The 16,122-nt window shown below is 40.7% G+C and overlaps 1 protein-coding gene across 1 annotated transcript in view; it reads left to right on the top strand.

Annotated features, from left to right (window-relative positions):
• LOC137253993 (heparan sulfate 2-O-sulfotransferase pipe-like) overlaps positions 1-8,579 on the top strand; it is a 40,777-nt gene extending 32,198 nt beyond the window's left edge. The window contains exons 4-5 of the mRNA XM_067791646.1: positions 5,796-5,845; positions 5,921-8,579. Coding sequence (XP_067647747.1) covers positions 5,796-5,845; positions 5,921-5,977 — 107 coding nt within the window. The 3' untranslated portion in view covers positions 5,978-8,579. The remainder of the gene's footprint in view (positions 1-5,795; positions 5,846-5,920) is intronic.
• Positions 8,580-16,122: the final 7,543 nt, after the last annotated feature.

The raw sequence follows: 16,122 nt of genomic DNA, 5'->3' as shown, positions 1-16,122 counted from the left end.
CGAAACATCCCATCAGGTCATGCCCGATATACAGCGCGAAGTCCCCGCTGCAACGACTGCGCGAAATTATAAAGGCCAAGTGCTGCCAAAATTGCCTCTCAATGGTACATCGCGCCCGAGACTGCACGAGTCAGGGCAGGTGCCGAAGATGTGGTAGCAACCATCATACCACGCTGCACCTGTCGATGGAGGACTTGTCGTCCGAGCCAGAGCCGCCGAAGAGCTGGAACCAGCTGGTCATGGAAGAGGAGGAAGAAGGGTATGAGCGGATGCCCACTATGCAAGAGGTGGACGGCGGGACGTTGGATGAGGCGCTGTCTCTCCACGCGTCCGAGTCGGCCTTTACCGACGAGCAACCTTTACCATCCGGGAGTGGAGCGGGCACCCATATAGCCCAATCAAACAGTAGGGGATCGGACCCACGACCGTTCCGACCCCTACTAGCCCACGAACAACGAGAAATCGGGGGATCGGACCCACGGCCGTTCCGAGCCCTGTTAGCCCACGAAAGACGGAGCCAAAATGGCGCGGAACCATGGCCTTCCCGCATGCTCCATCAACGCCGAACGCGTAATCATACAAGCGGCCACGAACGCCGACTGGTCATGCGGCCACGCCAGCGACAACGCACGAGTACCAACGCCCGCAACCAAGAGAGTAGACTGGCCCCACGGCCGTGCTAGCTACGCGCCATACGCAATTGTCATGAGGATAACCGGAACGGTAGACTGGCCACTCGGCCGCGCTAGCTACCGCAACACAGTTCCTTTAGGAACGGGATCATTACAGCCCACGCTACAGCCGCCCCAACCCTACGACCAATGGCTACTCTGGCGCCAACTGCGGTCGTGAAAGTGGAAGCCGGGGGGCGTTTGCACCTCATCCTTGCACTCATAGACGCATGCTCCCCTCGCACAACGATCGACCGTCGGCTGGCGCGAGAGTTAGCACTGCCGACGACCAACGCCGCCGGCGAAATCGGTTGCTTTATTAGATTTAGAGGTAAATATAGACAGAGCAAGACGGTGACGACTCACGCAGTCTGCGTCCATGAGTTGAGGCGCGTCAGCCCAACTTATAGCGTCGCAGCTCCTTACGAACACATTCGTCTGGCGGATCCACAATTTTACGCGACAACACCAATCCGCCTCGTTCTGGGCGGCGACGTTTACGCGGAAATCATTACACCGGGCACGTTACCGCCGTCGTTTGGCTCGCTCCTAGCCCAAAGCACTATCTTTGGCTGGGTGCTCTCGGGGACCCACCCGATCTAACCTGACTTTGAAAGGTTACTTAGTTTTAAGCTTTATATATGTGAATAACATCGTTTTTTTTTCTCATAATAAATGGATTTCTGTAGAAACTGGCAAGAAATATATGATGAGTGTTCTGTTACTTTACCATTCCTTTATCTCGTCCTAGCTACAGGTACCGGCGAAGGCAAGGAGGATGCCGTCGCGCCATCCGGCGCGCACCGTTTAATTTTAGAATCTAGTTTTAAGACAAATCGTGGTCGGGGACGCTCGGGCGGAATCTGGGCTGTTGCGTACCGCAAGGGGACCGACATGTTTAGGCCCGAAGCCTAAATTCTTCTTAACTTGCGCCACCCTAATAGCAACACTTTATCGACCCCTAGTTCGCCCACCTGCATGTATATGTGTACATAGGTAGGGTTATGTTGTCCGTACACATATACATGCATGCCGGTACAACTATGTGGGGAAGCTTCTCCTTAAAACCGGAGACTTTTTCCGCGGTTCAACGGTTGTCCTCGACAAGGCAACCGTCTACTTTTCCAGCGATCGTTGAGCGAACCAGGGCTAACACCGTCCGAGGAGCCCCGCCACATTTTATTATAAAAGGTAATTGATTTTTGTTCTATGCAATTTTCTTTCACTTCAAATAAAGCATTATTATAACGAGAAATATCTCTCGCCTTTCCTTTTCTTTTCATTTAAATTTAACCCAAACGCAATTGTGGTGCCTCCACTCCGTTGCCGAGTTTGCGACGCACCACAATTGTACAATATCGGAGTAGCGATTGAAAGTTACTCTAGATAAGGTTAGTTTATGCTAAACTGCTCTGCCAATAAAGACAAAAAATAAACTGAATGTGTTCAAAACGTTAGCAGAAATTGTTGTAAAATAACACCGCCTCGAGATATAACAATTCATACGCATACAGTAGCTTTAACCTTTTCCGATACCTGCTACCAGAGACGAGCCCTAATTAATGTGACTTGAGTGTAAACACCTAGTCTCAAGTCCTCTCTTTGTCAGCTTAATATCGTTAGACTTGCACATGATCTTAGAAATGTTGCAGTCCCACGATTCAAACCAGGTCTATCCTGCTTGGCTGATCAAATGCACTTCTCCTTCCCTCTTTATTTCTCCCAAACTTCTTTGGGGTGCAGATAATTGACCTTTCCTGCCTTTGGTATGAAAAAGATTCAAGCAGTTGTAAGAGTGCGGTACTTGGTTCTGTTTAATGCAACTCTAAAAAGTTATTTTGAAACATGCTACAGTAATTCTATTTGCCACCTGCAGCATCTCCTAACTCGATCTAGCAATAAAAAGTTCTTAAATATTTTCTCCGCACATTGAATTTTGGAATTTTCCTCAGCTGATAGAGTTATGAATGTATTTGAATTTTCGAAGAGGTTTTTCAGATTTTCCGGATTTCCTTATTAAAACCGGGTTTGGAGTAGCGCCTCAAGGAACTTTGCACTACTCTGTCCCACCATTTCTTGTTGTCTTATTTTATTACTGCCTGGGTTATATCTCCATTAGACAGGATTTTTCTCAACTTCGATGTTTCGCTGGATAACTCCAATGTAGTACAGACACTTTTCCATTATGCTTCTTTTTGTGACTGTCCAAGTTTTAGCTACATATATTTCTGGAACTCGATCTTGTCCATTGCACTCAGGTTATACTCTGCTATATCATGATCAGAACTCAATGTGTTGTCAAGCCTATTACTTAACTTTGACCTAACATATGTAGGAACACTACCTTTGTTGCCTACTTGTAGACTACGTAGAAGTAAATAACAAAGAAGTGACCTTACCTCTGCCGCTCATATTGCCTCTTCTTCAAACATCGTTGTGCATATTTCCATCAACGCATTTGACAATCCATTCTTGCTCCATTTGCCTCCTGAACTCTTCTGGTGGGCTTCCACGTTGTCAGCCGTTCAGCATACTGCTATGTATTCAGAGCTGAAACATTAGCATCGCCCCTTAGCTAATAAACGCCGACTCGGTGGTGCAGTGGCGCCTCACCGAAAAAACTCTAGCAAAGCATTATTCTGATTATAATACAAATCAGAACCCTACCTTTCGGTCGACATCTGCCGACTGGGGCTACTGCAATATATTAGTGTCACGGTCATGGATTGTTTTGTAACTTCGGTTATCTTCTCGAGGAAGGCCGGAAACGCAGCGTCGGCTTCTTATAAAACCTCCGAATAATCCGCGCTTCCTTGTAATAACCCTCTAGGCTATTAACAACTGATTTTCATCTTCGTATACTACTGCTTCCCTTAATTTTCTGTTTTGCAACTTTTGAGAAACGGGGTTTCTTGCTGCTGTAAGTCTTGTTGCTGTTGTAAGTCTTATGTTGGCGGACAGTTTATACCATGGTGCTTGGACCGCTTGTTAAGTATAGGCTTGTAACCTTCAGCCCATCACTGCCTCTTATTCCGCTCGGCCATACTTCCTTCCCAATAAGGAATCAAGGATTTTTCGCAACGAATTTCTTGTCAGCGAACTACTTCGAACTGCATTCACCGTATCATGGCACACTCTTGATCAGTTAGTTCGACTACGGCTTCCACGCGCTAGCCAATTTTTAAACCTTTCTTTTTCCCCGGCTTGCAATACAATTTTCTCCGTCTCGTTAATCGTATATTAGTTAAAAATTGTAAGAGTCAAACGTCTAAGTCGTTCGACGACACCGCCCTAGCAACATCCCTTTATCTGGTTAAGTCATCGTAACTTCCTCGTAACAGCCCTCTGGGTGCAAATCATCCAATATGTGCGATCCGCGTAACTGTGGGGTGACATAACGTGAATGGATATAAGGTTAATTGACTCTATGAGAACTTTAAAATCAATTATCCTTTTTTGTAAATTTCCGTTTACACAATTTTTAATGAGTTGAGACCAGCACAAAAATATAAGAATTCCGCAGTGAAGTGGTCACAAGGTCACTTTACACAAAACACCCTGCTTTAGGAGGCAAAGCGGTCTTAATATCGTATATATTATTTCTAATTGCTGTTTTTATGTACGGGTTCCTTTTTCTCTCGTATTTGGAACCCAAATCTATAAATAAAGTTTTGGTTGTAAAGATGGAGATGGATGGGCAATTTTGGTCGTAGTGGTTTTGTTTAGCTATATTTTATAAAATTAATTTATTAAAAATAAACGATTGTGAGCACACAAAGAAATCTATTTGCACTGTTGCGAATATTTGCACTGCATTGCTACCATACGCCAGATGGCAGCGCAAGCTGTAAGTTTTAATTGATTTATATAATTGATTGATAGACTTTTATATTGGTTGCGCAAGATGCGCACGGGTCCGGCTCGTATAATATACTAGCAGACCCGGCATATGTTGCGCTGCCCTAGCTTTGGTATATCTGCATAAATTTTAAGCAATTTTTACCTCTTACTTTCCTTTCCCCTCTCTCCCCCTTTTCCTTATCTTTTTATTCACTCTTCCCTCTGCCTTTCTCTTCTTCATCGTCTCTCTATGCCTCTCCGTGTTTTCCGCTCCATCTATCCATATCTCTCTATCTTCGTCTAACTCTTTCTCCTTCCCTCTTTTCTCTTCTCTCTGATTCTTCTCCATCCCTTTTTCCCTGCGCCAGTCGCACTCCAATTCCAAGTGCCAGTCCCAGACTAAGTCCCAGTCTCAGTACCACTCCCAGTCCCAATCGCAGTCCGAGTCCTAGTCCAAGTTCCAGGCCCACTCCCAGTCGGCCCCTGTCCCATTTCCTGAAGAATGTGTCATAAATACTACTCCAGGCAAAGGGCTGCCCAATTTCAGGTAAGTCGAACCAAGAACATAATTTGTTGGAAAAGATCGGTCCCTGGTCCTCTTTCCGGAAATGAATTTGTTCGAATACATCGGTCCCTGGCCCACTTCCCGGTAAGAAATTCACAGGGACGCAGTCTTATCTTTCAAGTCCGGTCAAACTGCACACGGTGTGCAAATTTCTTTGAAATCGGTTAAGTAGCGGAGTTAGGAGTCCCTCGCGGACAAAAAACGTGACACGAAATTTATATATATTAAGAAGATGACGGGCTTAAAACCCTAAAATTGCACCTAGAGGCAGGTCAAGGGAGGAGGAATAGAGACAGGAATGTAAGGAAAAGTGCAAAGGCAAAAATAACAAAACAAATATCCATAATAGCATGCATTTAGGTTTGAAATAAAAGCAAAAACAAACATCCTATAATTTTAGTTTAAAAAATATTATTAAACTAGAAGACCCGGCAGATGTTGTCCTGCCCTAAATTTGGCCTTTATGCATACATTTTAATAAGCTTTTTCCGTCTGACTCTGGACCCCCCCCCCCCCCCCCCCCCCCCCATCATCACTGTTTCCTAATCCTTTTATTCACTCCTTCCTCCGTCTTTTTCGCTTCATCTATCTCCATCTTCGTCGCATTCTATCTCCTTCTCAATCTCTCTCAGTAGTTTAGTAGTCCATTGGCCTCAAACATAGTGACACGTGTTTTTTATATACTAAGATTAAACATTTTTTAATTTTATTTCCAACAGGTAGCGCCGAGTATTTGACCAAAATCAACAAAAACAACTTTAAACCACCAGTGAGTGAAAAAGTGAAGAACATAGTGCGACAAAATTTTACAAATGAAATTGAATTCTATCAATTCTGTCTGCAGCGGCTACACAAACAGTATCTAGCAACGCATATACCACAGAAAATCTTGGCACCCTAAATATAATCATTAAAAAAAACCTTTTTCCAATTGTGGAACGTTGTTATTGCATTGTTTTTAAAAATCTATGTTGTGCATGGCTAAACTTCCAGTGAGATTTGGCGACGATACAGAAAAAACATCAAAGAACAAAAAATATTGCTGGAGTAAATTATTTCTAAATTTGTTTGTTTGTCTGTTTTTGTTTTTAGTTTAATTAGCAGTATTACTAAATAATATATTTAGCATGCAATTTTTGGCGTCATTTATTTATTTAAATTTTTTTGTTTTTGTTCTTATTTGTGTTATTTGTAAAAAAAATGTATTATCATAAAATTTAGAGAGGCAAAAGCGTAAAGGAATTTAAAATATTTACTTTAAAAATAAATAAAATGGCATATAAATATATGTACAAGTAGGTATATATATGTATTTGGACTTGTGTGATTTGTTAAGTAAAAACAATAATACGAAATTTCTAGTCAATAACTCGTATGCATTTTTATAAAAATATTTATGCATTGTAGATAGGTAAACTGACGGTACCTACAAAAAATACTCGAATGCGGTTTAGTTGTCTATTTGCTCATGAAAATAAAATAAATTTTCAAGAAAATTAGACAAGTCCAGATGTTTACTTGTATGTCATATGGGTTTACAATGAAAAAATTCTTAGGCTCACTTGCAGAACGACTAGTTATCTTTTTAACGCATATTTAGCTTCTAATGAGGGGTTAGACTCAGGGACTCGAACTCTTATTCCTGTTATAAAAAAAATTCCTCCAGAAACTATTTCGGAAAATAAAATTTTAAGTCGGATTTTTATTTTTTTAGGACAGAATAAAAGTCCGGCCCTATAACTATGAAACGGCTCATCCAAATGAAACGAATCTTTTTCATACAGAATACTTCTTGTTTCAACAGAAAGCGGTGTATCAAATTTTAAGGCAATATCTCAATTCTATCAAAGTTTATGGCAAGAAAGGTGCAAGTTTACATTGGAAAAGTATAAGTATAATAATATGAGAGTTGGATATGGTTTCTCAATGAAACATTTCTAATGTTCCTACTGGTATCGAATCCAGGTATTTAGGAGAATTAATTTGTGGTAGCGTGCACCGCCTACCACACCGAAGATACTGGGTTCGATTCCCCTGCAAGGCAACATCAAAAATTTAGAAACAAGTTTTTTCAATTAGATAAAAGTCTTTCTAAGCGGGGTCGGCACTCGGCAGTGATTTGGCAAACGCTCCGACTGTATTTTTGCCATGAAAAGCTTTTCAGTGAAAACTCATCTGCCTTGCAGATGCCATTCGGAGTTGGCGTAAAATATGTCGGTGCCATCCCGCCAATTTGTAGAAAAAACTAAAAGAGAGCGAAGTATCACGCTTTTTATTTTTAGTTTTCCACTTTGCTTCTGTGACATCCCCGGAACTAGAAGTGAAATTCCATATCCAGCTTTGTTTTCGGAAACCAATTTTGCAGCAAAGAGTTTAATTTTTTTTTAATTTTTATGACAATGAACTCAATTTATGAAATTTTTAAATTTTATTTATGAAACCTTCAGTATTCGAAGAATGACAGCTATCTAGTCCAGCCAATTTGTTGGAGCAATTAAATTAAGGAGCACGACGCAAATCTGTTCTGAGGCTATCGCGCTTTGCGAGCTTTGCTCATATTGCTTTATAAAATGTTTTTTTATTGATATTAGAGAAAAATTGTAAGGTTTACAAACGGCGATGGTTACTAGGACATATTTCTGAATATCACTACTTCATCAGCTAGCTTTTCGGGAGCTGAGCATTGAACTCGAATCTCCAACATTCATACAAGTGCAAAGGCAGATGCCTTTAGCTACTAAGCCATATGAATGTCCCGTTGCTCGCTTCACAATTGGTCTCTAAGAATTGCCTTTTTGTTTCTATTCCTTTATCTATTCCTATCCCCTTTATTTAACTTATTAATTGGCGAAAAATTCGTTTCGTTTGATTGAGCCAGACTTTAATCTGCCCATAAAAAATGAAATTCTGGATTTAACTTTTAATTTCGGACTTTCAAAATAAAACTCGGAAATTTACTTTTATATGGTAATTTATTTGAAAAAAGTCCGCAATTAGTCATGAAAATGCTATGAGGCTCCCCGCGACAATATTTTGCCCCAGACTTTTTCGACACAAAAAAAACAAGTTGGTCCCTGGTTAAACATTTTGATACATTCTTAAATTAACTCTAAGTGAGATTGTTATTTTTGTAAAATCGGGCATTGAAAATCCATTGCTAAAATGAGCAGGTATGGATCGCACCATTTGGAATTTAAGCCTATAAATGTTCTGGATTCCTTTACGTGAAAAAATAAAAATTGGCTAAGAACAAATTCAATATGCACAAACATTTTAAATCAAAGCATGTTTTAAGTTCTTATGAACTTAAAAAATAAAATCAAACTATTATAGTCCTTCTGATATAGTCTTTTCTATCTTACTTTCTAGATAAAGTGAAGTTATTGTTTATACATGTCTATAAGTGTTAATACAAAGTACATATGTTTGTATATAAGTTAATTTTATTTATACTTTTTTTTTTTTAATTATATTCTTTAAATCGATGAGCGGTATCGGTTGTAATGGCATATTTGTAAACTAAAGTATTTTAATTCGTTTTTTTTAAGTTTATAATCAATTTATTAAATGCTGTTATATATTAAAAACAATATAAATAAAATAATAATATTTTAAAAATATTTAATACATTTTAATAAGTTGCGAAGTTTTTGTGTGTTCAAAATCGACCTCAAGACCATTGGCGTAGTGAGGTTTTCTTGCGCCCGCGGAAAATGTTTTTTGGCGCCCCCCTTCCCCTATATTTCCAAAACAAAATAAAATTTTATATACTCAAATATTAGTAGACCAATAAAGTCGTAGGCTGAAGATATCATCTATAAGTAGACTAAAATACATATTCTATAATAATATGATTATAATACATTAGCAAAACTAATATCTATATGCAAATTTACCTTGCCTTTGAGGAAGCAAATATGTATATTAAGTATGTCATCAAAATTTATCATTTAAAACTTTTCTTTTTCCATACTTAATAATGGTAGGTCACTTAGGCGACCTTGCCCCATCGTTGATCGTACATATGTCAAAATCAGTTTTAATTTGCTGAATGAACGTTCGCAGCTAGCAATTAATACTGAGATAGTGAAGAGTATTTAAAATACCACTCGCGAGTTTGGAAAAATATCTTTTCCATAAGAGATTATAAAACTAAGTTATTAAACGGATTATAAGGTTCAATTCCTTTTTTACTGCGGAGAAATATTTTGCAGTCACATTGTATTTCGACAAAAAGTTGTGTTCCATCGAAATCAGTATTATAAAATTCACCCAAGGTCTTACAATTTCTTTCTAAGTCGTTATTATCCTTGTTTAACAAATTTGCAACGTCTAGAAGAAATCCAAATCTAAAATTAAGCTGATTTAGTCGTGTAAATCTTGTACGTATTTCTCGTTGGAAACGATCGAGAACACTTTTTATAACGCGAGAAATTTCATATTCTGCGGAAGACCAACATCTCTAGCAGATTCTCCGGACATTTTGCGGCGCCTTCTCACACGTTTTACTATATCAATATCCCATTTTTCACAAAGAGACTTCGCTTTTTCTATTGCCTCTTCACAGAGAGTGTCTCGAATTTCGGATAGTTCATTGGCACACGATCAATCCTCCTTAAGATTTCGACGATAACGCTAACCGCTTGTATTCTGGCGCTCCATCGTGCTTCAGATTCACGTTTGACAGTTTTTGTAAAAGCATTTTTTAATAATTCCCATCGTAATGTTGAACGATGTGAAAGAAAAATATATGCTTTCAATAATTCCACAACCTGTCGCAAGTGTTCCGGACATATGCTTGCATTTTTATACCCAGTTGTACTTGTACACAGGGTATTATAACTTTGATTGGATAATGGTTGTTTGTACAGGTGTAAAGGAATCGAGATAGATATAGACTTCCATATATCAAAATCATCAGTATCGAAAAAAAAATTGATTGTCCCATGTCCGTCCGTCCGCTAACACCATAACTTGAGTAAATATTGAGATATCTTCACCAAATATGGTACACGAGCTTATCCGGACCGATAATGGATTGGTATTGAAAATGAGCCAAATCGGATGATAACCATGCCCACTTTTTATATATATAACATTTTGGAAAACACAAAAAACCTGATTATTTAGTAAATAGTACACCTAGACTGTTGAAATCTGACGTGATGATATTGAGACTATTGATAAAAATTTGAGAAAAATCTTTAAAATGGGCATGGCACCGCCCACTTGTGATAAAATCAATTTTACAAATATTATTAATCATAAATCAAAAATCGTTAAACTTATCGTTACAAAATTCGGCAGAGAAGTTGCCTTTACTATAAGGAGTGCTTTGAAGAAAAATTAACGATATCGGTTAAGGACCACGCCCACTTTTATATAAAAGATTTTTAAAAGGGTCGTGGACGAATAAAATAAGCTATATCTTTGCAAAAAAAGAGCTTTATATCAATGATATTTCATTTCCCAAGTGGATTTATAACAATAAATAGGAAAAACTTCAAATTTAAAAAACGGGCAGGACACCGCCCCTTTTATGATTAAGCAATTTTCTATGTTTCGGGAGCCATAACTCGAACAAAAATTAACATATCGTAATGAAATTGTGTACACAAATTTTCCCTATAGCAGAAAATATTTCTAGAAAAATGGACGAGATCTAGAAAAGATTTTAAAAAGGGTCGTAGGCAAAAATAAGAAATTAAATCTTAGCGAAAAATAGTTTTGTACCAATCGTATTTTGTGCCATTATAACAAGAAATGGGAAAAATTCAACTCTTGAAAAATGGGTGTGGCACTGCCCCTTTCTTACAATGCATTTCCTAACGTTTCTGAAGCCATAACTCGACGAAAAATTTGGTGTACATGTATGTCTTTTAACAGGAAATATTTTCAGTAAAAATGGACTAAATCGGTTAAATTGCCTTCTTTTATATAAAAGATTTTGTAAAAGTGCGTAGAAGCAGGTAATAAGCTATTTCTAGTAAAAGTTGGAAAATTTCGTTAATAAGCCTGCCCTTTTTTGTAATAACGCTTTTTAGTACAATGGCACTTGTGTGTTTATGTTAATTGTTCTGTTATATATTTATTTTAAAATAAACAGTAGGGAAATCTCCATGTCTGAAGGAAAACTGCATTATTACCCGCTTAAGGTTAGCCTCTGTATACTTTTTGCGTATTTTAAACGAAAATTAGTTCAGAATAAAACCATATGTATATGTATTATTGCGCAGCCTTGTAAACTATCAACACTATTAAGCACACAAAACAAACAACAACAGCATTTCAAGTGTACAGCTGGGTATGTAATGTTCGGTTTCAGCCGAACTTAGACTTCCTTACTTGTTTAGTATAGAATTTTGTTTTTCAGATTTTAATATATTCCAGAAATCAGTTATAATAAAAATACAAATTTCCAGGAAGTTCTGCTTTGCGGACCATTTGGCGCCCACCTGTTAGTAGCGCCCGGGAAAAGATGTCCTCCTTTCCCCTCCTCAATACGCCCCTGCTCAGGACCTTAACAACCTTCCCAAGGAAGTTGGTTCTATGTACCGGAGCGACTCGGGATTTTTCCCGACCAAGGACTGTCATTTCAGTGTGACCCCATTTAATTTGTTGCGTCCCTCCCACAAATTGTCATCCTCCCAGCAGCTCCTTGCAGCAGGACTGCTCCATATTCTCTTACTCCGGGAAGGCATCGAATCCAATCCGGGTCCGTCTCCTGACCCCGGTCCTGAGAAATAGTTTTGCTGCATCTGCCGGAAAAGAATCTGTTTAGGACGGTCATACTCTGTTCAGTGAGTCTCGTGCAAGGGATGGTTGCATCGGACAGGTTGTTCTCGGCTTGATCCCAAAACCCGACGTCCACGTAACTTTTATAAATATTTTGTGGCTCTTTGCTGTTCACACCCAAGGGCGTCCCGTAGTCTACGCCTAAGCCCCCCCCCCCCCCCACTACTTTCCTGCAGCCCTGCTGCTCAGAAAGCCACAACAAGTACCCGCTGCTGCTCGCGCCCCACGGCGCCAACAACTCAAACAGCTGCTACCACTCATAACTACTACCTTCGTAGTAGAGTCGGTTGCAATGCTGAGCATCAGCCCCTGGCAGCAATCGTGTAGGTCAGGGAAACAGACTCTTAGTCCCTACCTCCGTTTGCACCGTTTGCCAGCACAGAATATATAGGTTTGCGACATCCGCCCAATGCAGCTCCTGCCTTGGGTGGTGCCACTTTCCTAGATGTTCTGGTCTCCGCGTCGGCAACCCCCCGAGGGGTTTCATCGCGCCATGTTGCCAGGTCGCAAACCCAAATCATCCGGGTACCCCAATGCTTGCCCAAGGACGCCCAGTCCCAGGGCCACAACAGCAATTGCGTCCTGGCCTTCCACATCCCAGGCGTAGTCACTCGCCACTTACCCCCAGAGTGGCGGCGTCTCCCCTTATGCACTTCAGAATTCTGCAGTTAAACTGTAATGGACTAACTGGGAAGATTACGGAGATAGTCGATTTCATGAAGCGGCACAACATCCGCATTGCTGCGATTCAAGAGACTAAACTCACAGCAAGATCTGCATTGCAGACCTGCTCTGGGCACAATGTCCACACGAAAGACCGCGAGAGCGGAAATGGAGGCGGCCTCGCGTTTATCATACACCACTCTGTGCAATATTATATAGCGACCCCAAATTAGGGACATAAACCAACGCATCAGATTGCTTGTGGACGAACACAAGCGGGCGAAATGGGAGGAGCATCTAAGAGGTTGTAACCTCTCTACCGGTGTGGGTAAACTTTGGTCCACCGTAAAGTCCCTATCGAATCCGACTAAGCACAAAGACAAAGTTTCCATCGCCTTTGGCGACAAAGTGCTGTCGGATGCGAAAAAATGCGCGAGCGCTTTGCCGACAATATATAATGCAGCCTACGGTCGACAAAGATAGACGGAGAGCCAATAGACGCGCACATAAACACAAATTCAGCGCGTCACCAATCACCATCACCGCTAAAGAGGTTGAGGACGCCATTGGTCACGCTAAACCATCCAAAGCAGTGGGCCCAGACGGCATAGCCATGCCGATGCTTAAAAGCCTAGGGAAAGAGGGTTTCAAATATTTAGCGCATGTCTTCAACCTGACTCTTTCCACCTTTGTCATACCCGAGAAATGGAAAATGGCCAAGGTGGTCCCGCTACTAAAGCCTGGGAAACCAGCTAACATAGGTGAGTCGTATCGTCCGATATCTCTCCTATCGCCAGTAGCAAAGACGCTTGAAGCCATTTTGCTCCCTTATTTCCAAGCAAATTTGCAGCTAGCCTCTCATCAGCATGACTTCAGAAAACTCCATAGCACTACCACCGCGCTAAATGCCATTAGCACCCAGATAAATTGCGGTTTAAATCAATACCCCCACTATAGAACAGTACTCGTACCGCTAGACCTATCAAAACCTTTTGATACGGTCAACCATGGCTCGTTACTGCAAGACCTGGAAGGGTCTACCCTTCCCCCATGTCTTAAAAGGTGGACCGCAAATTATGTGGGTGGTCGGCAGGCATCGGTGAAGTTTAGAAACGAAACATCAAAACCAAGGAGAATTAAACAAGGGGTGCCACAGGGCGGTGTCCTATCCCCACTTTTGTTTAATTTCTACATATCTAAGCTACCTTCACCACCGGAAGGAGTCACAATCGTTTCCTACGCCGATGACAGCACAATAATGGCCACAGGCCCAGGCCCAAAGATCGATGCGCTATGCAATAAAATAAACGGCTACCTCCCTGATCCCTCCAGTTTTTTTCGCCTCGCGAAACCTGGCATTATCACCGACTAAATCTTCCGCGACCTTATTTACAACATGGACGCCCCAAATGTCAACCATTTTGAACATCCACGTCGATGGCACTACGCTACCGAATGTCTTACACCCCAAAATCTTGGGTGTGACGTTTGATCAGGATCTACATTTTGGTGAGCACGCAGCTGCTATTGTTCCGAGAATTCAGAGCCGTAACAAAATCCTCAAATCCCTCGCTGGCAGTACCTGGGGAAAAGATAAAGAAACGCTCATGACTACATACAAATCAATTAGCCAGCCGATTACGTGCTACGCGTCACCCATATGGTCGCCAAGCCTAAAAATTACCCACTGGAAGAAACTACAGGCATGCCAAAATACTGCTCTCAGAATCGCCACGGGCTGTCTTCTTATGTCCCCTGAACACCATCTGCATAATGAGGCGAGAATACTCCCTATTAGGGAGAGAAATGAGATGCTGACCAAACAGTTCCTGTTGAATACCAAGAAACCTGAGCATCCCAACAGACATCTGATTGATGAACCAGCACCGCCTAGGGGCTTAAGGAGTCATCTCCGTAAGCATTTTGAGGAAATACGGCACCTCTTTAATTGTAATGTGGAACCAACGCCTCTAACACCCCTTTCCTTATGGTCCACCCCTGTTGAAACGGCAAGTTTCTTTGGACTCCCGTTAGAGGATATTGATGACAATTTGTGATCGGTCGCGGCTGTTAGGTGGGGCGAAGCATTGCTACAACAACAACAACAATCTTAACAATATACGCTTAGAAATACTAACTTACTTAATTGCCGCTTAACCGTTTAAACGGTTATGGCGGTCCAACAAGACGCGCCAGTCGCTCCTACTCTCTGTCCACCGGGCGCCAATTGGTCACACCAAGGGAGTTTAAATCGTTTTCCACCTGGTCCTTCCAACGGAATGGAGACCGCCCTCTACCTTTGTTTCCATAGGCGGGTTCAGATAGAAACAATTTCTTGGCCGGAGCGTCATCTTTCATTCGCATAACATGGTTTAGCCAGCGCAGCCGCTGCGTTTTAATTCGCTGGACTACATTGATGTTTGCGTATAGCTCGTACAGCTCATCGTTAAATCGTCTTTGGTGCTCGCCATCGCCAACGCGTAGGAGTCTATAAATCTTTCGAAGGACTTTTCTCTCGAACACTCACAGAGCCGTTTCATCTGATGTTGCCATGGTCCATGCTTCTGCACCATATAGCAGGACGGGAACGATAAGTGACTTGTAGGGTATGATTTTCGTTTGCCGAGAGAGGACTTTACTTTTCAATTGCCTTCCTAGTCCAAAGTAGCATTTATTGGCAAGAGAGATTTTTTGTTGGATTTCAAAGCTGATGTTATTGCTAGTGTTGATGCTGGCTCCCAAATAAACGAAGTCTTTTACTATTTCGAAATTACGGCTGCCAACAGTAGCGTGGTGGGCAAGGCGCATATGAACAGACTCTTTGCTCGATGACAGCAGGTACTTCGTTTTGTCCTCATTCACCATCAAACCCATCTTTACCACATCTTTTTCCAGTTTGGAGTAAGCAGAACTAACGGCGCGGTTGTTTAGGTGGATGATATCAATGTCATCAGCATATGCCTATGCATACGCTTAGAAATTCGATACTAAATTTTAAACCATTCATGGTTTAAAGATATTTTTCAAACTTTTTTCACCTATATTTAAAACATCTCAATCTGCAATGCAACCCTGCTTTCTAATTTTATTCAGCTAAAATACTAAATTCATCTCAACAATAAGTTTTAAATCTCAAAATTGTTTTAAACAACCAAACCAGACTAAAAAGTTTCAAAACCCATAATTAGAAAATTGTTTAAATTTCTGGTTTTAACACAAAGTCCAAAAGTTTAAACTTTGTGCTATAAATGTAAAAAATTTCATGTATGAAAAGTACTGAAAGTTAAAGATTTTTCTTACAATATTTTGTTATACTAATGAGGTGTTATGGTATATTTTGTTGTAGAGATTTGAATGCTCAGTAGGTAGAGCACACGACTCTAATTCGTCCAAATGTCGACTCAAAACATAACGATGGACTTCTTTAGTTTAAAATTGAAACCGAGGCTTGTAGAGTCATATTCACGAAAGCTGGAGCAATATCTTATAACTTTAAACGAGCAATGCTTGTATAAGTATCCTGCAAAATTTGTTGGATTACGTGTTCCATTTTCTTCATGTTGGAGTACTTTAACAATACTCCTTTGC

The sequence above is a fragment of the Eurosta solidaginis genome, chromosome 5, assembly GCF_040869045.1.
Source record: "Eurosta solidaginis isolate ZX-2024a chromosome 5, ASM4086904v1, whole genome shotgun sequence".
NCBI lineage: Eukaryota > Metazoa > Arthropoda > Insecta > Diptera > Tephritidae > Eurosta > Eurosta solidaginis.
This window is presented reverse-complemented; position numbering and strand designations above follow the sequence as displayed.